The following is a 25,405-nucleotide window of genomic DNA, read 5'->3' as shown; positions in this document are numbered from 1 at the left end:
AGTAGCCTCATCCATCTCACTGTGAGTCATCTGCCCAAGGCATCTTGCCCTGTGACCTTGAACTGCCAAAGGCTTCTTAGTTTGGACAGACCTAAGTTTCTACTTTCAAACTGTCTTCTACAAGGCGTTGTTCCTGGCCCACTCAGTCCTGGAAAGGGAACATGGAATGGAACACATATATTTTTCCTAAGGGAAGCCACTAACCAAAGATCTTAACCCCACCCAACAGACAAGACCTGTCTTCTAAAGCTTTCTGTCCTCTGACAGATAGCAACATTTCTTCCTTGTGGTAAGAACATCTGGGGATGAGAGGCGGGTGGGACGGCTTCAAGGAAATGATTTGCCTAATACTGTAGCATTTACGTGGCTAAATGTTAACTGAAGTCAATGGCAATTTTTCTTCTGTGGCCACTGCTCTCATTTCCAGTACTCATGTCATGATCCTGTAGGAAGTATCCAAGAGAAGCTCCCTTTGTTGGTGGATGTTCCACAGTTGAGACTTTAAGTGGGGGAGGAGGTAGAAAGGGAAAATTCAGAGCACAGGAAGGAGCATGCTTAACCTAAACCAATGGTTCTCAATCTGTGGGTCATGACCCCTGTGGTATAAAATGACTCTTTCACAGAGGCTACATATCAAATATCTTGAATATCAGATATTTGCATTATAATTCATACCAGTAGCAAAATTACAATTATAAAGTAGCAATGAAAATAACTTTATGTATGGGGGTCATCACAACATGAGTAACTAATGGACCAAAGAATTAGGAAGGTCTAGACCCATACTGATCCCACTTTGGCACTTAAAATGAAGGTGTGCAAATTTGACCAAAAAGTTATGAAAGGGGAAATTCTTCTTTTTTGCTATTTATTGGGCAATACTTGGATTTAAAACTAGGGCATTGTGCGTAGAAGGCAAGTGCTCTACCACTGAGCTACAACTCCAGGCTTTTAATGAGGGAGACTCACATCAGATTTATTGTAAACATATTTCAATGAAGGCAATTTTAAAAGTCCAAGTCACTTAACCCAGAATGAATGAACAAAATGTTACAGACGTTTGGTGAACAGCAGAATGTAGAAGCCAAGAGTACAATTATTGGAAAAAGACTCTTGGTTCAAATACTGATACAAGTAACTTCAACTCCTTGCATGCTAAAGTACTTTGCTTTCTACACATTAAAATGTGTTTATTAGTTTCTAACTCTGTAAGTACCACTGTATCATTCATAAAAACCTGTAAAATAATTCCAGACCTATACACTTTTCTTCACATAGACATATATTTGATAATTTAATAACTATTCCTTAAGTCTTAAATAGGAACAGTATACAGATCAAAGTATACTAGTGTATGGAACAATATGAGCAGCTACACACATTTGTTCACAAAGATAAACCATTCTAGACACATCTATATCCACTTAGTATTAGCATTTTAACATTTTATTTACTTTCAATTGAAAACATATCAATGGAAAAAATCTTCAGAGATACTACCTTTGCCTTTAGGAAAGAATGAGCCTCTTGTCTCGATGAACTGACTGTATCTGTTTGTTAGGATAAGGGGATGCTGCGACGGCAAAGCAATTGCATTTATTATACGTACTCTGCACTAGATGCTTTAATCAGGCAAGAGCTGAAGATGACAAGAGGGCAAACCGAATAATAAGAGTGGGATTGGAAGAATGTACAGAAAGAGGAATGAAGCTGCAACTGGTTTGCATCAAGGATTTAATGTACAAGGAATTCGCTAAATGCTTCCCAGCATAATCTTATTTAGTCTAACAACTCTGTGATTTAAATACCATTATCATAGCATTCCTGTTCAGATTCTGAGGAATGAAATTATATCCCCACAGTATGTGGTGAAACAGAACTCTAACCTAGATCTGATTTATGTACTGCCTTTCATTCATGCTCACTGTAATATGTTGGAGCCCTGTGAAGAAGGACACCTTTATTATCTTCATCTTAGAGAAGAAATGAGACCATAGAGCTTTAACATATTGCCATATGAAATGCAACCCAACAGAGAAGTGAGAAGTTAGAATTAAAACTTAGATCTTTGTGATTCCAAAACAAAAATGCTTTCAAAGACATGTTACTAAAGCCCTATCCACATTTACACTTTTGTCTCTATACCTACATATGTCTACTTCCAGTTCCATTCAAACTAGGCACATGCACACTTGAGGACCAGTGACCTGGGAAGTCCTGGGGTAAGGAGCAAGCATCATTCCTAACACGAATTCCCTTGTACAATAGTATTAATAACATTCTTTCTACCATTCATGTCCCATCTAATTTTTAGGGGATCAAATTATCGAGTACAAAAAAGGAAAAAAGATTCAGATTTGAGCAAGTTTTTAAAGAGTACCAGTAGTTTCTTTTGTTAAGAGAAGTCAAATTTGTAATAAGCAAAAGTTGAAGAATTAAGTCAAAGCTATTCTGAAAATAGATGTATGCCCTCTGAAAAGGGTGAAGAGAAATCCGAGTTTTTGATAAAATTATCATTTGGATGATGGGGCAGACCTTTGCTTCTAATAGACTGAGAAGTAACTAAGATGTGTGAATCAAGTAGAGGTAAAGAGAAGGATAGTGGCAGGAGGAATTCTAGAATCTAGTAAAGAGTATTTGATAGTAAAGAGGTTGCCTATACCAAAGTATATTAGAAGGACCCAGTGGTGACAGAGGCCCTTGAATTTACATGTTTGGTCAATGATATACACAGAAGCAGCAGGTTACCAGATAACAGGCTTTGAGGTTTATGGCTTTTCTTCCCATGCTTCAGCTTTCTTTACTAACTTAAAAGTAATTTTTAAACATTTAATAAGTTCATGATCATAAAATTGTAGCTATTATGACTCTGGAAGAACCCAAAATCTGTGGAAGATCTGGAGAAATGAATGCAGGAGGCAGTGGGGGCAGAAACACTACAAGAAAACCCACAAAATCAATGAGCCTAAGGCCGAGGGGTTCACAGAGACTAAACTCACAACCTGAGAGCTTGTGTATACTGACCAGACCTCAAATATGTGTTACAGGTGTGTAACTTGGTCTTCCTGGGGGACTCCTGACAGTGGAAGCAGGGGCTGTCTCTGACCCTGTTGCCTGCTTTTGTGACCCTTTCTTCCTACCAGATTGCCTCATCCAGCATTAATAGGAGAGGAGATGCGTAGTCTCACTGCAATTTTATATACCACAGCTGGCTGATATCCATGGGAGGCCTGCCCATTTCTGAAGAGAAACAGGAGGAGGAGTGGATGTGTGTGGTGGGAGGGGCTGATAGGAGAAGAGGGAGGGAAAACTGCAATCTGCATATAAAAACAAAAAATAAACAAAAGATTTATCTTTAACGTTGAAAGGCAGTGATGAAGTCTCTGTGCGTCTTAGTTACTTTCTTCATAAGTAATATAAAAATTTTAAGGACTTAGAAGCTGAATAACTTTTTTTAGGAACTAATGTAGATGACTGGCAGAAAATTATGCCTGCTGAAGATTCAAGAATGGCTCCCAAATTACTGTTGAAATTAATCTTCAGTAGAAAAGTGTTAAGAGATATACTCTGCTGGTATAGGTGGATCATACCTGTTAAATTCAGTACTGAGAAGACTGAGGCAGGAGGGCCATGAGTTTCAAGTCAGCCTGGGTCACACAGTGAAATCATGTCTTTGTGGCAACAGAAGAGCATGGTCTTTGGTAGGAAATTATGAGGCCACTGCCGTTGTGAATGTAATTCTCTCCCTTACAACAGAACTTGAGGTGGAAGGAAGGGTTCCCTTCAGCGGCAGCTGCCACGATGACTCAGCGGTCATCCCCTCTAGAGGGTAAACAGCAAGGCTGTCATCTTGGAAACAGACAGTAGCCCTTAGTAGACACCCATTTGTGCTGGCAGCTTGTTCTACATTTCCTGACCTCCAAAGCCACAAGAAAATGAATTTCTGTTCTCAAAAAAATTACCCAGTCTCAAGTAATTTTGTATAGCAGCACAAGGAGAGTGTGATGGGTTCAAAGGGTTACAAGGACTGTGTAATTAAAAAATGCTTGAGAATCACGAATGAATATTAACCAAAAAGAAAGTCCAACTGAGACCTAAGATGGAGTCACACATCTGAAACGCTAGAAGCAGGAGAGAGAACTAAACTATTGATCTTCTTCTACATGTCCAGTGATGCTACAAAGCGTACTTCATGGGCTGTTCTGCAAGACAATTCTAAGCAGCGAACAGTTTTAATCCCATTTTACTACAATGAAACAAAAGGTTAAAAACATGTACACCTAAACAGCAGACACATAGACATTTTTGTGGCAAAGCTTATATTTGAGCTCTCATTTTACTTACTCAAAGACATAAGCTGCGTTAAGTAAATAGCTAAAGTGTGCTAGGTAGAGTAGTGACAAATGGAATCAGAAACAGCAAGGACAGGGCATATTTTGGTTTGGTTTTCTTTTTTCTGTGACAGGGTCTTACTCTGTAACTCTGACTGTCCTGGAACTTTCTCTGTACACTAGGCTGGCCTCAAAGTCACAGAGACCCACCTGCTTCTGCCTCCCAAGAGCTGAGATTAAAGTCAAGTACTACTACCCCCGGCTAAGGGCAGTAGATGTGTAGGAACACATTTTTAAATCAACAAAAAGATGGTGGCTTTTGTAGTGAGTGAGGGAAAGGCTACTTGGGCATCACTGGTGATATTCAGTCACAGCTTCCCGCAGGGCAGGACAGTAAAGAATAAGGCAATAGAGATAGATTGGTGTGAACTCCTGGGTAACTCTATTATTTTTTTAGCCAAGGATACTTTTACAGTCATAAAAAAATATATGAAAAGACAGATGAAAGGCACTAAGAGCAGGAAGAGAAAGGATAAAATGCAAGACAAGTAACAGCTTGTTCTTACTTAGCATTTATTATTTGTGGGCACATGGCTCAACATGTTATTATTCAACTCACTTAATGCAATAATCTTAGAAGTTAGGAATCAGTATGAAGCTCACATCATATCTGAGCAAAGTAGGACTCAGAGTGACTTCCCAAAGGTCATGCCAGAAAGAGGGAACAACAGGACTTGAGGACATAGTCATCCTGGTCCAAAATAGACCCTTACTTAGTTACACACAAAGCTCAGGTTCTGTTCAGTCAGTTAGATCTAGAACTAAACTAGTACTGGTTTCGCTGGACTACCAAAAACAAACAAACAGTAAAAGTCAAAACAAATACAAGTGCAGTCAACTCTCTAGACCTACGACACAATTACTAGAAGCACAAGGTCAGGAAAGCATGTTAAATGGCACAACGGAATGGAAATCAAACGAATCCAGGCTATGGAAATGTCTAAAGGATGAACAATTGAGGTTTATCATAAAATATGGGGTGGGGGAGACAGAGACAGAGAAAAACAGAGACAGAGAGAGTATATGCTATAGATTAGAAGATATACTCATAAAAACAATCAGAACATTTGATTTTAATTTCATTTAGGTCTCAATTTGAACAAATAATACAGAAACAAAAACATAAGACAATCTGTTAACCCTGGACAACACCTGAATCTGGTGGTGTGAAGGAATTACAGCTAGTTGGGGAAGCTTGGCAGTGATGCAGAGGTGGATTTTTGTTCATTGTTTAGAAATATGGATTTTAATACTTGCAAAAAACCATTACCTAATGTTTGAGAGGTTTTTTTTTTTCAAAACAGGTGAAAGGTCTAGAGAGGCAATCTTGGGGTAAGCTGTTCATTGCTGAAATTTGGTGACAGGTACATGGGAACCCACTGTGATATGGTGTTTATATCCATATTAAGGTGATACAAGATAATAGAATTTGATAGTGTTCCCCAAAAGTGATATAATGTGCAAACCAAACTGAACAAGAACAATACCTCATGGTACAAGGAGAAGCTACATTCCTTGTGTCATTCCCCTCAGCTCAGGGTATGATTTATAGCATAAAACCCCTTTGCCAGGGCTGCCAGGGAGTCTATGCTTGCTGACCAGAAGACCCTCTATAGAATGGCTATTTGTATAAGTGATGCCTTCAAGAGCACATGCCTGACACATTGGGAGGAACATCTGGAGGGGAGTATCTTCTTCTGTAGATAATCTACAGAATACTGAATTTTATAATTCTCTTTGGATCCTTGGCATTGCCACTGACCCAAATTGTCTAATGATCCACGAAGAGGCCCCTGGTGCAGAGGGATAAATTTCAGCAGGGATGGAGCCTGCAGTTTGCTCTGTTTCAGGAAGCTCACACTTGTTTGACTGGAGGAGCCTTGGCGTAACACCCTCAAATAAATGATGGTGCTGTGATGGAAGAGCTGCCGTAGAACAGCTAGAAAAGGGGTTCCTGCTCTAGCTCTGGCATTTGCTGCACCTCAAGGAAGGGTTGTCTATATGCTTTTAGCTAAAGTGTTGTTTTCCATAAAATGAAAATAAATGTATAACACTGTTGAGATAATTGGTGTAGTTTGTGTAGTGAAAATTCACTGTAAACAGAGTGATATTGGTGACTTTTATTAATTCTTCATTCGTTTGTTCTCATTCAAATACATTTACTAAGATTTTGCTATACATCATACAATATAAGCTACTGGTACAATATAGTTGGTCCAGTCTCTGACCTCATGAAGTCATCTTCTGAATGTAAGAAAAATATTTTAACTAAATGGCAGGAATGGTGTGCTTTTTTGGAAAGAAAGAGAATTCTCAGAGAGCATTAAAAATATTTTAAAAACTTAGAATAGTCAATCATAAGCTTCATGCCTTATGAAAATAAAAAATAAATAAATTATAGATGCTAGGTATGGTGGCTCTGGTCTTTAATCCCTGCACCTGGGAGGCAGAAGCAGGTGAATCTCTAGGAGTTCAAGATCAGCCTGGTCTACATAGTAAGTTACAGGCCAGGTGGAACCACCCTAATGAGACTGTACCAAACAACAACACACATACACACACACACACACATATATCTAGGGATATGGAGTTTGTTGAGTGAATAAGAGTGTTTTCTGACAAAGACGAGTTCAAATCACCAGGACCCAGGAAAAAGCCAGTTTTTTCACGGCAGTAACCACAGAATGGGAGGATGGAGACGGCAAATCCCAGGAGCTTGCTGGGCTTCAGGTCATGTACGATAATTTGTCTCAAAAGAGGAAAATGATAGAGAACATCACCTCACACTTGGACATCCTCTTCTGCCCACGGTGTGTGTGTGTGTGTGTGTGTGTGTGTGTGTGTACCTGTATATATGTGCATACACCCCTCTTGAGAGGGAAGGAGAGAGAGCAAGAGAAAACTAAATGCACATGTAATCCTTTCTGTTCTGGAATTAACTCTCTTCCTCTCCCTTCTCCTCCCCTCTCTCTCCTTCCTTTCTTCCTTCTTCCTTCTTCACTTCCTCCGTTCTTTCTTTCTTGCCCACAGGTACTGTCATGATCATAAATAATACCATGTAGAGGAAGCAACACAGATAGCAGTGAAACAACTACGAACAAGCAAATAAATCAGAACTGCTAGCTGTGATGACTGTCATAGAAGAACAAGACAGAGACAAGAAGATAAGTGAACAAGCAGGAGCGTGGATTCCATAAATATAAAACCTTGGCCAACTGATGTGTGAGCAAAACTAAGAAGTGTGTGAGTTAGAAAGGCAGGCAAACATATCTTCAGAGGAATGGCACATGCAGAATCTCAGTGTACAAGAAATCAAAGTGTTTTCAGAAAATGGAAGATCACTCTGACTGGAGGGCAGAACAAAGCTACAAGGAAGAAGTAAGGGTAGGGATGCCCAGTCCCACAGCCCCTTGTGGGTCACGATGATGCCTTTGGGCTTGATCCCAAAAGCAGCTGGAAATCAGTAAGGAGTCTAATCAGAAAAACTGCGTGCAAGATTTAGTGTTGAAGGGGCTGGAGAGATGGCTCAGAGGGTAAGAGCACTGCCTGCTCTTCCAAAGGTCCTGAGTTCAATTCCCAGCAACCACATGGTGGCTCACAACCATCTGTAATGGGGTCTGGTGCCCTCTTCTGGTCTGCAGGCAGACAGACAGAATATTGTATACATAATAAATAAATAAATATTTAAAAAAAGATTTAGTGTTGAAAATATCATTTGACTACATGCAAATGGATGTATTTAAAAAGACAGTAACAGTTAGTAGGAGACAGTAGCTCAGGAAGGACTTGGTTCAGTCTGGAGAAAATGGACATGTTTGGGAAGTCCTTAAGAAGAAGGCAAAGGTACAGGATCTGGTCACAGAACAGGGGTGGTGAGTAGGGATACAGAAACTAGAAATGAACGCTATGAAAGTGGATGTTTCCTTAGCTTCAGGATAATAAAAGCTGAGCTGCAAAGCACCGTGAGAAAATACACAAGGCTTCTCGTGGCAGGTATAGCATAGAGGTCTGCCAAGGGTACAAATGGGAGAAGCTGAGTAACTAGAGCGAGCCAGAGTGAACAAGGATGGACCAATGTAGACAGATGGGGTTCACTTTTCCAGAATCTGGCCAACAAGGAAAGAAGAGATGGAAGCTGGAAATGGTAAACAGAATGAAGTGATAATGTCTTTAGTACATGTTAGGGAGCCAGTAATTGCCACCCTTTATTGTAAAATCTGGAAGGAAGAAAAACTAGCAAAAAAGGAAGCAGCCAGGTGCCGAGAACAAATCTAGTTCGACCAGCTAGGATCAAGTGATTAAACTTCTCACTGCTTCTGTTTCCACACTGGGGAAAGAAAGATAATGATTATCTGTGCATGTGAAGCTGATGTGAGGGCTCTGTGAGCTAAGTGCAGCCAGTGTTTAACTGGGCTCCTGGCACTGCTACAATGCCTAGTAAATGCTTATGATTGTTAAAGTACAGGGAAGAGATAGCTCCTTGTTCTGCTTATTACTTTTAATAATGAAATCCAATGCCCCATCAAATTGCTCCACTCTCTGACATGCAAAAGAATTTGCATTTGCTAATACTTCATGTCCCATATGGTTTTTTGAATTTGGTAGTCTTCTAGTCCTATGAAAGAGCTTCATTTTCCAGTTTTGTTTGTAGGCAAACCAAGCATTAAGTTCTTCTTTTGTAATTGACCATGTGTGTGTTGAGTAATATGTGATTACTCCCTCTTTTTCTTTGATCTTTCCTGCTGCCAAGGACTGCCTGACAGGCTGACTCTTAGCCAACTCACCTCCTTCTCAGAATCTGAGAGGAAGAAGTGCTTCATAACTGCAGAGAAGATTTAAGCTAGATTGTAAGGAGCATTTGACATCCCTAATCTGTAAACAAAGAATTCTTTGTATGAATTTCAAAATGGCAAAGATATATGAAGCAAAGTTTTGGTCCAAGAATATCAAGCGTAGTGTTAGAATGAACCTGGGAAACTCAGAGAAGGCAGGATCTCAGCTCTTAGAGAAACACAATTTGTTAAAGAGGCCATGAATCTGCATTTCAATGACAATTTATTCCATATCATTCCAGTGTTTCTGATCCTCTTCGAGACACCCGAGATCCAGAACTCAATACTCAATTACTCTTATACATCTTTCTATTCATAGTCTCTTTATCCACCAATCCATATTATTTATTAGACTGCTTATTTTCTCTTCCTTGTACATATTCTTGTAGAAATGAAGTTTCCAGATGATGGCGAGCTATGCTAACGCTGCTCTTTGATGTATCCCAAGTGTTTGAAACAGTACCTGATGCCTAAGAGATTCTTACTCAATATTTGCTAAAAATCACTTGAACTGGATTCCCATTCTCCCCAGACATCACAAAAAGTAGCCTTCTGCTATAGTCCTCCCAGCTAACTGATCCACTTAAGTGAATGTTCTAACATCTGAGAGAAGAACAGTCAGGGAAGTTGCTGATGCCACAGATCTCTTGCCTAGGAAAAGCAACAAAAATGCATAATTCTGGACTAGGGAGATAGCTCAGCTTGTAAAGTGCTTGCCTTGCAAGCAGGAAGACATGACTTCAACCCTAGAGTCCATGTTTTAAAAGAACCCAGGCACAGTGATGTGCTTACAATCCCAGATCTGCAAAGGCAGAAACAGATGGATCCTTGAGACTTGCTAGACAGGCAAGCTCACCTACATGTGGGGCTGCAGACCAGTGAGAGACCCTGTATTAAAAACAAAAAGGCAGACAGTGTGGAGGAAGGACACTCAAGGTTATTTTCTGGCCTCCACAAGGACTTACATCCGTGCACACATACCTCCAAGATACTTGAAGCTCCACACACATGAAAACCCACACACATACACACATAAATTTTTGAATAAGCTTTCTGAGGATGATAATCCAAAATCCCTTTAAAGTCAATGATATAGAAATCTCAAATTAATAACACTGCACTAAAAGTAGTTCTGGCCTTTGAAATTCATGCTCAAGCATTGCTGTAACCTTCACATCTATAAGCACCTGCCCATTGACCCAAATCTTAAAGTGCTCCATACAGCTTTCAGATTCTGCATTCCTTAAAACAATATTCAAACTTACCCACAACTCAGCCTTCTCCACAACCATTTTACTGTCTTCCCATTTTCAGCTGACAGTTTTCCACATTTCCATAGCACAGTTTGGCCACATTTGCCTCCATTTTCTCTGCCACTAGACCCCTTCTTATAAACAAGTCCCCCTAGTCTAAGCTTTTACAACTACTGCAAAGGTGACTCATTAAATATGTAAATTTTAGTCTAAGGAGTCTTGCCTTTAAATTCTTAACTTTCTTTTTAATTTTATTACTTTTTAAAAATTTTTTGTGTAGTTATGTGTGTCTTTGTATGGTTATGTGCATGGGAGTTCTGGTTCCTGTCGAGTCTTCGTGAAGGGTTCAAGTTCCATGGAGCTGGAATTATAGGCAGTTGTATGCCACTGAATGCAGATGCTCAGGACCAAAGTCAGATCCCGTGTAAGAGCAGTACACACTCTAAACTGGTGAGCTGTCTGTCCAGTCCAATCCTGAACTTTCAATTAGCCATCTTCGGTTTTAGTTCTCGTTCTTCAGTTCCATAGCTGTGTGATCACAGAAAATTTATTTAGCTCTAAACCTCAGGGTTTTTAATTCTCAATTTGTGCAATAAGCATAATAGTACATTCTTTAAGTATGCTGTGGAGAAAGTGAAAAACAGTAATGAAGCATATTAATGTACATAACATCATTTTTAAACTATTAGACGCACATTTGGAGTTCATTATTATCAGTATTCCTTTTTTTCTACTCTGTATGTTTGCCACATACTATTTTATTGCAATGTGTCTGTATGCGTGCGTGCGTGTGTGTGTGTGTGTGTGTGTGTGCGCGCGTGCGTGCGTGCGTGTGTGTGTGTGTGTGCGTGCACGTGTGCACGCATGTGCCTGGGTACACATTTACAACAGCACATGTGTGGAGGTCAGAGGACAACTTGCCAGAGTCAGCTCTCTGCTTCTACCCTGTGGGTCAGCAGATTTGATGACAAGTGCCTCTAGCCCCTGATTCACCGGCACACTCCTCTCACCTTCCTTCCAGTATCTTTTGCTATAGATTATGGTTTGTAAATATTTTATGTTAAGGACTAGAGGGTCTCTGTTTTGGGAATTACCCACAATAGTGTTTTCTGTGGTTACTGCTTAACTCTGTCACTTTAGCAGGAAATCAACAACAGATAGGAGTATGTTAATATAAACATTGTTTGAAAAACTTGCAACAGACTGGATTTGGCACAGGGGAGGGACATCATCTTCCTCTACTGCTAGGTTTATAGACCTTATAGTAGTACCTTAGTGTAGATGTCTCGGGAGTCAGTATTCTTATTTGTTAAGTCAGAGAAATAACAGTAATTTTCATAAGTTTAAGCCCATTACATAGAAGTGGTATTTAAATGGCTGAGTTGAGGGTAACTTGGAGTGTTGTATTGAGGAATTTAGCATCTGTGTAAAATATCTGGAGCCATTTAAGATTTTGGACCAATGTAAAGGTGTCACACTATATGTGTGTGTGTGTCCATGTATTTGTAACACACACACACACACACACACACACACACATATGATCGTTTTAATTTCATCAATAGACCTACCTTACCTCAAGCTACTTGGTATATGTACTGCTTGCCTCTATGTACCTTCAGTTTCCCAGAATATTTTCCTGACCCAGCAGCTCAAAGTGTATCATTGTCTTCCAGTGCCTTTGGAATGCTTATTTTATTATTTAAAAATAAGTCATGCATTAATATAGCATATGAAAGCAATTATTTCTGTTTATGTGGCCCCTGCTTTATCCACTCGACTGTGAGATGGTTGTAGTGACAGTCTACATCCTAGCGCTTGCTGTGTCTCCTTTCCTTGCACAGTATCTGATATGTAGTCAGTACATCTTACAAGACCATGAGAGTGACAAGGCCGTAGGGATGATGGTACAGTGACTGTGCCAATGGAATGGCAGTGACCGTGCTTATGGTGATAATGGTGGTGGTGATAGTACAGTGATGGTGGTGCTGGTACCTGTGGTGATAGGGATGGTGGGAGCCGTTGTAGAGGTATTGATGGCATACAAATGCTAGTGATACCATGAGTGGTGACAGTCGTTATTCAAGGTGGTAATGACTGTGACTGATACTGATAGTGATGAGAATGTCAGTGATGGTGGTAACACAGTGGTCCTTGTTGTCGTGGTAACTGGGATCACGTTATTGCTGTGCTGATAGGAATAATGGTTGCTGTGCTTTAGTGATGGCAATGGCGGTGGTCACCGACGGAGAGATCGTGGCCACTCTGGTAGTGATGGTGGCTGTGATATCATTGGCGGCACTAGTGCAGTGATGGTGCTGATGACATGAGCAGCCATCGCTGTAGATGGTGGTAGCTGTGCTGCATCGTTCATGTGCTGGGAGCAGCTGACAAAGAAGAGACTTTATTCATTTCTTCTCAGTTTGAGCCAAGAAATGGAATGAAACAAATAAGTGTTTTTGGCAGCGAATAAAGATTTGCAGGAAGGTCAAACAACCACAATGAGACCAAAATTACATCTGACTTTTCCTAAGGCAACATGAACACGAAAAAGCTCGCAGGACTGGAAGTGAATCATCAGATCTTAAGCATTTTACAGCCTCAAAATCCTATCAAGTGATTTTTTAATTATTCTACATGAAACCTCTGAGGGTAAAGTTATCCACACTCACTTTGCAGAAGAGGAAATTGTTATATATTGAAATATTTTGCTTTTTAAATTTTTCAACTATTCATCTTATTCTGCTGCTTGTAATTTTGAGCTATAAAAATGTTCACAATATTGGGTACATGGCAACATATAACATAATCGACTCTTCTATAATTTCTTAGAGGAGACAATGATATTGATATGTTCTAATTGATTATGAGGGAAAAAATCACTAATGTTTCCTTAGAGAGAAAAGCATGGTAGATTGATTATATATAGAGAAAGGTGTGATGAACATGGATTACATGTATACAAACATACATCTGAAGTATATAAAGTAAACTTAATCAAACATAATCCTGAATATACAAGCTTTTAAAAGAAGAAATTAAACAAGGTAGTGGTGCCATACAACTTTAATCCCAGGACTTGGGAATCAGAGGTAGGCAGATCTGTGAGTTCAAGGCCAGCCAGGTCTACAGGAGAGCTAGGGCTACACGGAAGATTCCTGTCTCAATTTTTTTAAAAAAATAAAACATAGGAAAAGGAAGAAAAGAAAGAAAGAATGAAAGAAAGAAAGAAAGAAAGAAAGAAAAAAGAAAGAAAGAAAGAAAGAAAGAAAGAAAGAAAGAAAGAAAGAGATGAGGAAGGGAGGAAGGAAGGAAGGAAGGAAGGAAGGAAGGAAGGAAGATGTGACATTTTCAAAATACCAAAAGGGGACACTGGATAAAGTCAGTTTGTATTTCTTCTCATTCATGTAGACAAAGACCAGATCTAGACAACAGAAGTCTATCTGATGGCATATAACAATGAAGAAGAGTGCTCAATTTAGATCCCTGGTGTTTCAATTGTTTACTTCACCCAAGCAAAACAGCCAGCCCTCAAATCGATATTACAATTGTAACTCTACAAATGAGTAAGAGAAAGGTCACACAGACAGCAAATGCTAGATGTGGGATTCAAATCCAACTGTCTGGCTTTTCACCGTGACACTCCTGTCTTCCCCACTTGGAGACTCTACTTCCCCCACAGGCTAAATTAGCAATCACGCAAAGTCTAGTCCACTTAAGTAGCAGCTGTACAGAGCCAAGATCTGTGGCTTTCGGCTTTGTAGTGGCCATTTAACAGGTGCAGAAAGAAGAATTTTGATTATGTGTTAATCAAACTCTCCATCTCAAAGCCATTTATTTTTTGACATTTTTAGCATTTTACTTGCTTCAACTCACAGTACAAAATGTAAATAAAGATTTTTTTTTTGTCAGGCAGTGGTGGCACAGACCTTTAATCCCAGCACTTTGGAAGCAGGGGCAGGCAGATCTCTTAGTTTGAGGACAGCCTGGTCTACAGAGCACGTTCCAGGACTACAAAGAGAAATTCTGTCTTGAAAAAAAAAAAGAAAAGAAAAGAAAAACACAAAAAAAGATTAGTTTCTAGCTAAAGCAAAAGGTTACATCCTTTCCACCATGTTCAATGGAACCGACCCTAAGACACTCCAACCACCAGAAGAGGTAGTTAGTAGACAACAGTTTCCCCCAAATATCCAGATCTTATTCGACTGTCGTTCAGGATCAGAGGCCAGGGCACTCCCACAAAAGTCAGCTAAGTCACAATCTACTTGTGATTCAGTCAACTAATGGAATCTCATAGAAATTGTGAATCTGACTTGAACACAACATTCAGTTTGGGCATCAACAAAATCATCAGGTATTATCTAGAACAGGAGGTACCAAAGGGAGCACAAGAAATAGCCATATTGTTCTGAATCTCACAGATAAAGTACTAGAGGGCCAGGACTGGAGTAGGAGGACAGCTCGGAATCACAGCAAGGCCCTGGCAAGTTCTTTGCCCTGTGGGGTTTTTCTTTTCCCACCAGAAAAATAGAACAAATTGAATGAGATAAAAATCATGTTGTTCTGAATTTCTCACAAGAAACTTTGTCTCCATAGAAGCAGATAGGGTAGGCTCTGTCCTATTCTTGCTCGGCTTGGAATCCTGCCTCCACCCACACCAGTCACTGTGTAATGCTGAGTGATATTTGTGAACTTCAGTTCAGACATCTGTGAGCTGTGATCTTACAGAGCCTACTTCTGAGGGAAGAAGGTAAAATGGGGCACACATGAGGCCCATGTTGCAATCTAGACCTCTTAGTGTTTTATCTATACAGCCACGCCTCTGCATGAGAGATGGTAAGAGAGGGAGAAGCCACAGAAGAGGGGGTGATAGAGGATTAAGTTGGAAATGGAAAAACAAATGGACAAAATGGGAGTGAATACTGCCTCACCCCAGCCTTCTTGGGTGGCCATGTTGTCCTCGGTTAGGATCATTTAAAGAATGGCAGTAGGTAATTCCACATATTCTGACCACAGTCTGAATCTCTTGAAAATATCTCAGTGCTTGGGGTGCCGTGACACTTTAGAAAAGCCTGCCATTTGATTCAGGGAGGGGCAGGAAAAACTGACTCTCCCATCTGGAGTGCCCCTGTGACCTGTGTCCAGCCAGCCCTGCTCCCCACACCCGCTTAATGCAGCCACTTGCTGGGACTTGATAAAGATGTCACTTCCTCAGAGACGCCTTCTCAGGTCCCACCATGTTCCTTGGCATGCACTTTCCACCCACCAGCTGAGACTTTGTGCAGTCTGGCTTCATTGTTTGTGACTGCTTCATGAATATCTGTCTTCTCCACAGATCTGTAGTTTCTGTAGGGTTAAAGATCGTATAGGAAAACAGGGGGTGCTCTTCAGCATCGCACTTCTTAAAGGTTATACACATATGGAGCTGGATTAGATTCCCTGAACCGGGGAATGTGAAGACCACATCTACGTGTTCTGCTATTCCTTTTCTGTAATTCTGGGAATAAAGGGTGTTCTGAAAATATTTCCTGAACTAATGAAGGAATGACTAGACCTTGCAGCTCACCAGCTCTCTTACAGTGACATCTAGTGACCACTTGCCCAAACTTAGGATTCTCTGGTGGACCATGAATTGATTTTAGAAACACTTTAGAAATTGAGAAATACTTCCAAAACATTGAGTATTTCAACATTGCTAAGCAAAGCTGGCAAAAAAAAATCCAGACACAGAGGATTCTTGATATTGAGCCAAAAGGAAAAGAGCCCAAAACATCCCAGCTCCACACTTATCTAAGAACAGGCTGCAAGGGCACTACAGCATAGCTTGTACCACACTGTAGATGAGCAGTGTCTGACCTTCAGAGGCATCCGTTGGGGGATTCTCACAGCAGTAAATGAGTTATATACAGTCTTACTCATGAAGTCTCAGAGAGGCACAACACCCTTTAGATCACCTGTGTTGCTTATCAGAAACTGCAAGAGCTTCTTCACGGGCAGCCTGGTTTCCAGTTTTATAGTTTCTTAATCGATGACCAGACTACTATAGATTAACAGTAGGCATAGGTGTATAAAAATACCTGTACAGTTTGAAGGTTGGTCTTTGGTAATGTATTAGTTGTTTTTCTGTTGCTGCAACAATACACCATGACTAAGACAACTTTAAAAGAAAGCATTTAATTGGACTTATGGTTTCAGAGTGTTAGAGTTCATGCTATCATAGCAAAGACATGGCAGCAGCCAGAACTAAGAGCGGAAGGCAAAGAGAGCATTCTTGTAATAGTACAAGTCATTTAAAACCTCAAAGCTTGTCCCCTCTCCTCTGACATACTTCCTCCATCAGGGATCCTAATCCCCCCAGACAGCTATTAACTGAGGACCAAGCACTCAAATGCCTAAGACTTATGGGGGACAACTTATTTACATAACCACAGTTAGTTTGATGATCTTCCATTCACCCACAGAAATAGACTACACATTTTATATTATGCTTGGTTATAAATTCGTTACAATTTCATTACAAATGCATTTGCTTATTCAGTTATTTAATATACAAGTCAGTTTTAATGACATAATACACTCCAACAAATCTACCAGCAAAAGCACTATTTATAAACTTGACTAAAAATATATAGCATTTGTTTCCTCACACTGTTCCATAACTTCCATCATCCTATATTTGCTATTTCTTTGTTTGTTTGCTTTTGTATATAGTTGTACCATGCGGCATTTAGTCATAAAAGGAAATACATTTAAAACGAAGAAGTGTATGTGTGCTTTAACTTATAAAAGGAAAAAGGATATTTGCTATATAAAAATCTACCTTTGGAACACATTTTCTTTACTTCATGCAATATTCATTCATGTCACATTGATAAACTTCACTGTAGTTCATTAATTTGGGGCTCCTTAATGTCTAATTTATTACATTATACACAACAGCTATGTCCTTTGTACTAATACGGGTTGTTTACACAGAGATCAATCTGCAACACAAATTTAATCTTTCCAACTTCCCGCTAATCATGCATTACTAATACCTCATTGCTCTAACATTAGTTCACAAACTCCAACCTTACATCATTCCAAATGAACACACTCCTTTCGACCCCCTTGAACTCACCTGGATCTCCCTTTATCTCCTGGCCTTAACCATGGGAAATGCTTTCTAAATCTGTGGAGACCCTGTGCTTTTTTAGGTCACCTACCTGACGGTCTGTCTACTCCCATTCTTCCTTGCGTCTCTTTTTGCCTTCTAAGAAGCCCCATAGGCACCCGTGCCACCTTCTACCCACTAGCCTGGCGTTACACTGTGAAAGAGACAAGTATACCATGGAGTTCTTTTGAACTCAGTCGTTGGTCTACCAAATTGACATCTTCAGTAGCCTGGGACTTCTTAGGAGTTGTCAAAGAGAAAAGAAAGGGGACTAACTAGCCTGTGCCTTATCTACTTCATCTTCCTCATTGACATATATTATTTTCATATTCCTGTTTTATGGGACTGTGGTTTCGTAAATTCCTGAAATGCTGTATTTAAAAACATGTTCAATTCATGAATTAACATTCCAGATGGGCTAGTCAACCATGTGGCCAGGGGACCACCCCTCAGGAAGGTGAGATTTTCTATAGAAACACAGTACTAGAGAGCTAGGCAGAGGAACCATTCCTTTCATGAGATGATGACTTTCACTTCCTCAGATTCCTCCCCCGCCCCAAGGACAGTAGCTTACAGAGCTGTGGACACTCAAGCTTTGTAATTCTTCCTGTTTTTCTGAATTATTCCAAAAAGTATGTCTTCCCCTTAGCTATTACTTTCTTTTCTTTTTTTTCTTGCCATGCTTTCCCTAATGCGTTGGTCTTTGCCCTTTCTCTAAAGCTCCCTTCCTCACCATACAGTTGCCATGATGAAAGTGACCTCCAAAGTGGTCAACCAAATGGCATGTTCTTTTCCCCTTTTCTCATTCTCCTCTTCTGGGTACCTGCTGAGATATGCACCTTGCCAGCTCTGGAGTTCAAAACCCCAATAAAATTGTCTGCAAGCTTCCAAAAAAATGTGTTCTATGAAAATAAGTTTGTAGATAAGTAAGCCAAATAGGTCATATGGCCCCTTCCTAGTATTGATATGTTGCAGTTAAGAAGTACATGGTACACAGATAGTGTCATTTCACGGTTAAGCATGTCAGTTCCACAAGGGAACAAATCTGAGAAAAACACAATATGATCAGTCATATAGAATTGCTATTATGTAACCAAAAATGGCCAAACAACAGAGATTTCAAATGGATCAATAATTTTAAGTATAGCATAGGCTTGAGAATAATGAGGCAAGCATTGTTAGGTTTTTACCAAACCTATGCATTCTTCCCATAGGTTCCTCAGTTAAAATATTTTTCTCTTTCTCTGTTATAGAAAATGACTGAGTTGCTATAATTCAAGGAACTAGAATTGACATTTTCTGTCTTCAAAGCCTGGCTCATTGAAAACTTTGACATGTAGTCCTCCAAATTCTATATTCTTCAACAGTGACCATGGCAATGTCAGGTTAATGGTACAAAAGTACACCAGGCTATGGTGTTGAGCCACCTCTCAGAGGGAAGCTGCCTATTAATCAAAATCATCAATTTGAGATTCCACACAAAGTAATTTCTACTGTTTTGGGAAACTGAGATTTGGGGATTTATGGGTTATTGCAGCTAGTGTCATGAAATTATATAGTTACTTGGAACTATAAAGTATTATATAGGTACCTCCTATTTAGAATAGAATGATGAAAACTAGGTGGCAGGATTCACCATGTTGCGATTGTTATTGAGGACAGTCCTCATTGACAAAGTGTCCATAAGGACAGGAGCTAGGAGTGTAGGCCGGGTTTCACTTGGCACCTGGGCCACAGACGCTCACCTCCTTTGTGCCATTGTCTTGGATGAGGGTGTAAAGTGGTACCACACGGTTAATCTCCAGAAGCACTGGTGTGGGGCTCAGCTGCTCTTTGCCTGGCCGGCGGCAAAGGTGACAGGTGGACGGACATCGGCCCTTCTCCTCACATCGAATCTCCACACCTGAGATGAGCTGGTCATCTGATAGCATCTGGGCTGTCAGTAGACCGGAGAGGTAGGTAATGAAGGGCATGGATTTCAGTTCCTTCTTGCTGCCCAGCTCCGTGGTCTCTAGAGGGTTATAAAAATAAGTAGTAGCATAGGTCAATCCAATATTCTCTAAACGGCTAACGTTCTGGTCCCACAAAAAGCATTTATTGAGGAGCTGGTACTTGTCAGAAAAGAACAAAGATAATGAAGTGATTTGTTCATGATGCTTTGGAAAGACGACTGGCCTAATGGTTAAGGAAACAGCATGGTGTCTTGTTTTGCTATTTATACTAGACAATCTGTTGCTTTGTGTAGCCCTTACTTTCCACATGTCAAATTTGTAGGTTGCATGAAATGATTCTACAAGCAAGATGTAAATACTCAGATATTTTTCCCAACAAGAAATTCTCTTCTGTCTATCATCAGCTTACACAAATTATACCCTTCTTTTAAGTGTGTACTCCAGTTTTATATTTTCCATAAAACAATATAATGAGGGAAGCATGAACATCAGGTCAAGCCAATTTTGGTTTAAATGACAGTTATGCTTGCTAAAGCTTCTGCAGCTCTGGGGGGAAAATCTCTTAATGTTCAGGCATTTGAATTACTAGGTGTTTGGAATAGGGTTAATAAACCAATGAAATCAATTATAAGTAGCAAGTGATATAAATGGAATTATCTGAAATGGGCATGATTTCCTCTTCTGGACTGTTCCATTGGGGAATTTCCTATCGGGTCCATTTTGTCAGGAGCTCCCTGGATATAGTCTGGGCACACCGTGCTTCATATTGTGGCCTTAGTAGTTCCTGTCTCTGTGTCTTTGCTCACTGTGTCCTGACTTCTCTTTTACTCTGCACATCTTTTACATCCAGTAATGCTCTAACTGAATCTATGTCAAGAATCGTTTCTTTATTGTCCCAATTGATCACCTTTGAATAAATATGTCTCTTGGGGAAAATCTTACCTTAAATTTTCATTCCTTTCATTTTCTCTCACTTCTTAAACCATATTATTAATATTTAATGACCTGAGCCCTTGTTACCTGTCTACTGTGGTATCTATCATGATGCTAAGATAATTCTGGGGATATGCTTAATATTCACAGATGGTGTTTGGGAAATTATGAATGAAAAAAAAATACACTCACGATCCAGTTCAGAAATTTTTAAGAATTCTTAAAATCATAAAAAGCAGGACAGCAAGATGTCTCAGTACATAATAGCCTTTGCCGCACAAACTTGACATCCTGAGTTCCATTCTAGGAATCCACGTACTAGTGGAAGGCAAAAATTAAACTCCACAGTGTTGACCTCCTCCCTGCACACATGCCACATGCATTCAAACACACTGCACCTGATGGCTGTGGAGATGGATGAGCAGTTCAGAGCACTTGCTGCTCCTGCAGGGGGACCCAGATTCAGTTCCTAGCACCCACACAGGAGCTCATAACCATCTGTGACTCCAGTTTCAGGGGATCCCAAGCCCTCTTCCGGCCTGAATACCAGGTACATGTATGGTACACACATACTTGAAGACCAACACTAATACACCTTAAAAATAGACAGAGAGACAGAGAGACAGAGAGACATACATACATACATACAGACAGACATACAGACAGACAGATAAATAAATAAATAAATAATAAAATCCTAAAGAGTGACTGAACAAATTATTTCCACGGGATAAGAGTTAATTACATAGATAGGAGCTAATACCTATACATTTCTCAGCTTCAAATACAGTACTTTTATTTATTTAGTAGACTGGATTTTTAATAAAGATTTTATACAGAAATAGAGGCTTGGTGCTGTCCCAAAATCTCCAAGATACACAGCAATGAGTATGACCCAGAGATTGACAGTATGTGGATGGTGACTTCAAAAATGTGTAAGGCACAATCTGAATGCTAAAACTGAGGAAGCCTACATTAAGAAACAGAGCATGGTCCTCCAGATGGCTTTTACCAAATCTGGGGAAATAAAGGTAAATCGCTACCTTTGTGGCCACATGGGCACTAAGCAGTAAGGTCAGAAGGAAAAGTAAGAGGTTCTTCTGTTCTTGCTCTGGCTTGCAGTGACATGCAGCTGATCTGGAAATGAGCTTGCCAAGCAGAAATACAAATAAACTCGGCCTTCATTCATTACTCTTTCTGCCCTCAGGTCTGGGATCTGGGTTCCACCTTTTCTGTCTGGCTGTCAGCAAATGCATATGAGCTTCTCGGATCAAAGGCTCCGGGGGAGGAAGACAAGGAAAATTCCAGCTAACCACTGCTTCAGAGGATTTAAAAAAGGGTAGTTACTAAGACAAACAAAACAATCCTGTGAAAAAGGCATCCCAGCAGCTGGGTGACTGAGAGAGTTTTAGATCCAGGCACGGCACAAAAGGAGCATGGAAGGGAACAACTATTTGGATAGATGATGAAGAAGAAATTCAAACAGAATTCAAACAGTAAGAGTATTACAAGTCAGTCCTTATTCTGCCCTAGAAGTTTAGAAAAAAAGTATGGTGTGTGAGGCATAGTCATTCCACTTCCTGCTTTTGTAAATAAAATTTTGTGAGAAATTAAATATGACTGTTCATTTATGCATTATATATGACCATAGAGACAGAATCGATCAGTTATACTAGGGATTCTATGTATCACAAAGAATAAAACATACTATATGCCTCTTTACAGGAAATCTTCAGCAACTCCTGTGTATATCTCTTGCATACAGAGTAGGATATTGAGTTCTAGATCCATGAGATTTACCTCTAGTAAATATGAAAGTATGAAGGATTAGGTACTAATGTAAAACAGTAGAAGCAAACAATACATTTGGACCATTACCCTCCAAAGCATGAAAGCATAGTGAAATATCTTTGATTCCAAAGCAAATTAAGACACAACACACTACTTAAAGCATACTCATTAGAAATTCTTATACCTATAATCCTCCTATTATAAAATAGGATAGGTGTCTCATGAAGGAAAATTACTTTCTAGACCAAGCAATGAATTGGTAGCCAATTAATCACATGAATTACTCTTCTCTTCTATTTATCTGTCTAGTTCTTACAAATTGGAGGGTAAAGCACTGGGCTATCAGTATTTCAGGTAAGTTTATTTGCTCGCTTGCTTGCTTGCTTGCTTGCTTGCTTGCTTGTTTGCTTGCTTGCTTGCTTGCTTTTAAGGCAGGTCTCCTGTTTCTCAGCCTGGCTTTGAACTCATGTTCTTCCGCCTCTGATTCTCAAATCCTGGGACTAGCTTTCATGTCCTACCACTCTTGGCTAAATACCTTAAGTGTTAAAATATAGAAGACATCACCCCAATGGCCCTTTGCCATATGCACATAATTTATTTAGCAAGAAATATTACTCATTGCTGAGGGGTTTTTTTAATCCCTCATCAAGCAAGCATACCTAGGCATCTTGTTAACGATGTAACTATCCATTTACTAATCAAATAATCAATAGTCTTTGGTGCTGTGCTTTGATCAATAAATCTTTAGCTTTTTCCATTCATCATCCTCTGTAAGTGGGGTTAAAAGGTAACAACTCAGGCTAAAAACAGCAACACAGCAGTGGTGTAGAATTAACAGATGACCTAAAGGACTGGCTTTGTAAAAAGAGGGTGCTTGGCAGACATTTGGTCGATATTATTTTTTAACAGGCAAGAAAGTGGAAAACAACTAGGAAAGGAGACTAATTTTTAGGTCCTATCCATAGTTATTAACAACGATTCTTTTCTCAAAGGCCGTACCATGCCTAAGCTATGGCCTAGAAGAGTGTTCCAGCAGGAAGACCATTATTGCTATTGAAGTGAGAAAGATAAGTTCCCGATCCAGCCCTACCCTGTCAAGGCAAACCATGTAGCTCTCCTGCTTTAAATCCTCTGTGATACTTTCCTGCTCTTAAGACAGAGAGCAAACTCTTAGGGTAGGCATACAGTGTGGGATCTAGACAATTCGCTGTTTCCAGTCTCTGTGCTCTGTTCCACTTCATTCTCCTTTTATCAGCTTCATTGACATCTAACATTGCATACACCCTGCCTCTTTCTCTTAGTACTAGCACTTGCTCCTTTCCTACAAAATGCTTCCGTCTCATCCTGGGTCCTTGATTTCTCCTAGCTGACTTCTATTTATGACCCAGATCTTTATGCAAATATTAATCATTCAGAAAAAAACTACCCTATGTCATTAATGTATATTAATATTTCTTATTACAGACTCACATTGCACCCTGATTTCTGAATCATATGTCTCAACAATATAAAGTCTATGAAAGGAAAGGCAGCATTGGTTTTGCTGATGTACAGATCCACCTTACACAGTCGTGAACCATGAAAGGATTATAAAACAGTTTTTATTGAGGTCTAGGGATTGATCCAAAGCCCCTCCCTCATGTTAACCAAGCACTCTACCACTGAACTAGTACTATTATTAAATTTTGTTTTGAGTGTGAGTCTCACAAATTACACAAGTTTGCCTCAAATCTTTGTAATCCAGGAAGTCCTGAAAACTACTATCCAGCTACTTTAGACTTCCAAGTACTTGGGATCACAAGATCTTACCACAAGTCCTGGCTTCAAAAGTATTTCCAATAAATGTTTGTTGCAAACAAAGCATGCTTATATGCCCAGGCCACTGTGCTAGGCTTTCAGAACATCATAAACACACAAGAGTCAGGGTTTGGGATCAGAAGCATGACAAGTTGCTAGGGAGATATGACCGCGTCACAAAATAAGATCCATCTTTCAAAGGAAAACCAACAAATAAGGCAGTTGGTTGAGTTCTCATGTTCTGACCTCTGGGTTTCCATGTAGGCCCTTGCTTTGAGAGGAAGGGAGAGTTGAGTTGAGACAGGCTGTCTGTTTCTAACGGGAAAAAGATAAAGAACGTTTTGAAGAGACTTGTCCTCTGTTCACATTTCCCATCCCTCTGAACAATGCTTCCAAAATAGGATCATGTCTGGTTTCAAGCCTGGTTCAGGCCCAATGACACTACAACCCGTTCACTTGAGAACCTGCCAAATGAACTCTCTTTTTTCTCCTCCCAAATTCCTGCTGGGTATTATTTTATTTTGTTGCCACTAAAAAAAAAAAAAAAAGCACCTCAGCTCCATGTTGGGAAAGCAGCCAGAGTTTTTCAGCAGGAGGTGATGGCACCATTGCCCTTATCCAGAAAACCAAACAAAGACAACATACTAAGGGCTTCTGGGAGAGCCAGAGCTACACAGCTGTAATGGTGCAGGGCACTGCCTCCCTAGTCAGACAAGCTTTGCTTTAGCAATAGGCTCCTAGTTTAAGCATTTGAAGGATTTGAAGGCTCCACAGAGATGACAGGGGCTCAAATTAGAAGCATGAAAGGAGGAGGGAAAAGAGTGGACCTTTTACATCATAAAGAGTGGCCTTACTTAATCAGTGGCCTACCAAGCATTACTGAAATGGAATTCTTTCTTAAGAGGAGCTATTGTGTTCTGATGGGGGAAAACAGTGTAATTCGAGGCCAGACCCACACAGACATCGGAAACAAAGGGAAAAGACCCACCTAAAATGTCGTCAGCGAGCCCTGTGTTGCTTCGCTGTTCAGTGTGAACTTACCAACCTAACTCAGCCCACAATCGTCAGGGTGTCCTTTCCACACGACAGTTTAGAACTAAAAGTCCATGTGGGGATTAAAGGAGGTGCCTGGCACGAGTTACTCACTCAGTCAAAACGAGCTGTTGTTGTCCGCTGGTGCCGCAGTTGCTACAAATGTTTTGTTGCTGTTGCAACAGGATGTTAAAATTGAAATTTCTATCGATACACCAAGACATAATAGAAATGAGATCCCAACATCAAGCCCATAGACACAGAACTTAAA

General features: G+C 40.0%; 1 protein-coding gene across 4 annotated transcripts in view; it reads right to left on the bottom strand.

Moving 5' to 3' along the window:
- The window catches only part of Astn2 (astrotactin 2), a 979,028-nt gene that overhangs the window by 181,637 nt on the left and 771,986 nt on the right, over positions 1 to 25,405 (bottom strand). For all 4 annotated transcript variants that reach the window (XM_048459341.3, XM_085686116.2, XM_085686117.2 and 1 more), the window contains one exon: positions 19,375 to 19,640. In XM_048459341.3, coding sequence (XP_048315298.3) covers positions 19,375 to 19,640 — 266 coding nt within the window. The remainder of the gene's footprint in view (positions 1 to 19,374; positions 19,641 to 25,405) is intronic.

This window comes from Myodes glareolus, chromosome 3, assembly GCF_982192425.1.
Source record: "Myodes glareolus chromosome 3, mMyoGla1.1, whole genome shotgun sequence".
NCBI classification, from domain to species: domain Eukaryota; kingdom Metazoa; phylum Chordata; class Mammalia; order Rodentia; family Cricetidae; genus Myodes; species Myodes glareolus.
This window is presented reverse-complemented; position numbering and strand designations above follow the sequence as displayed.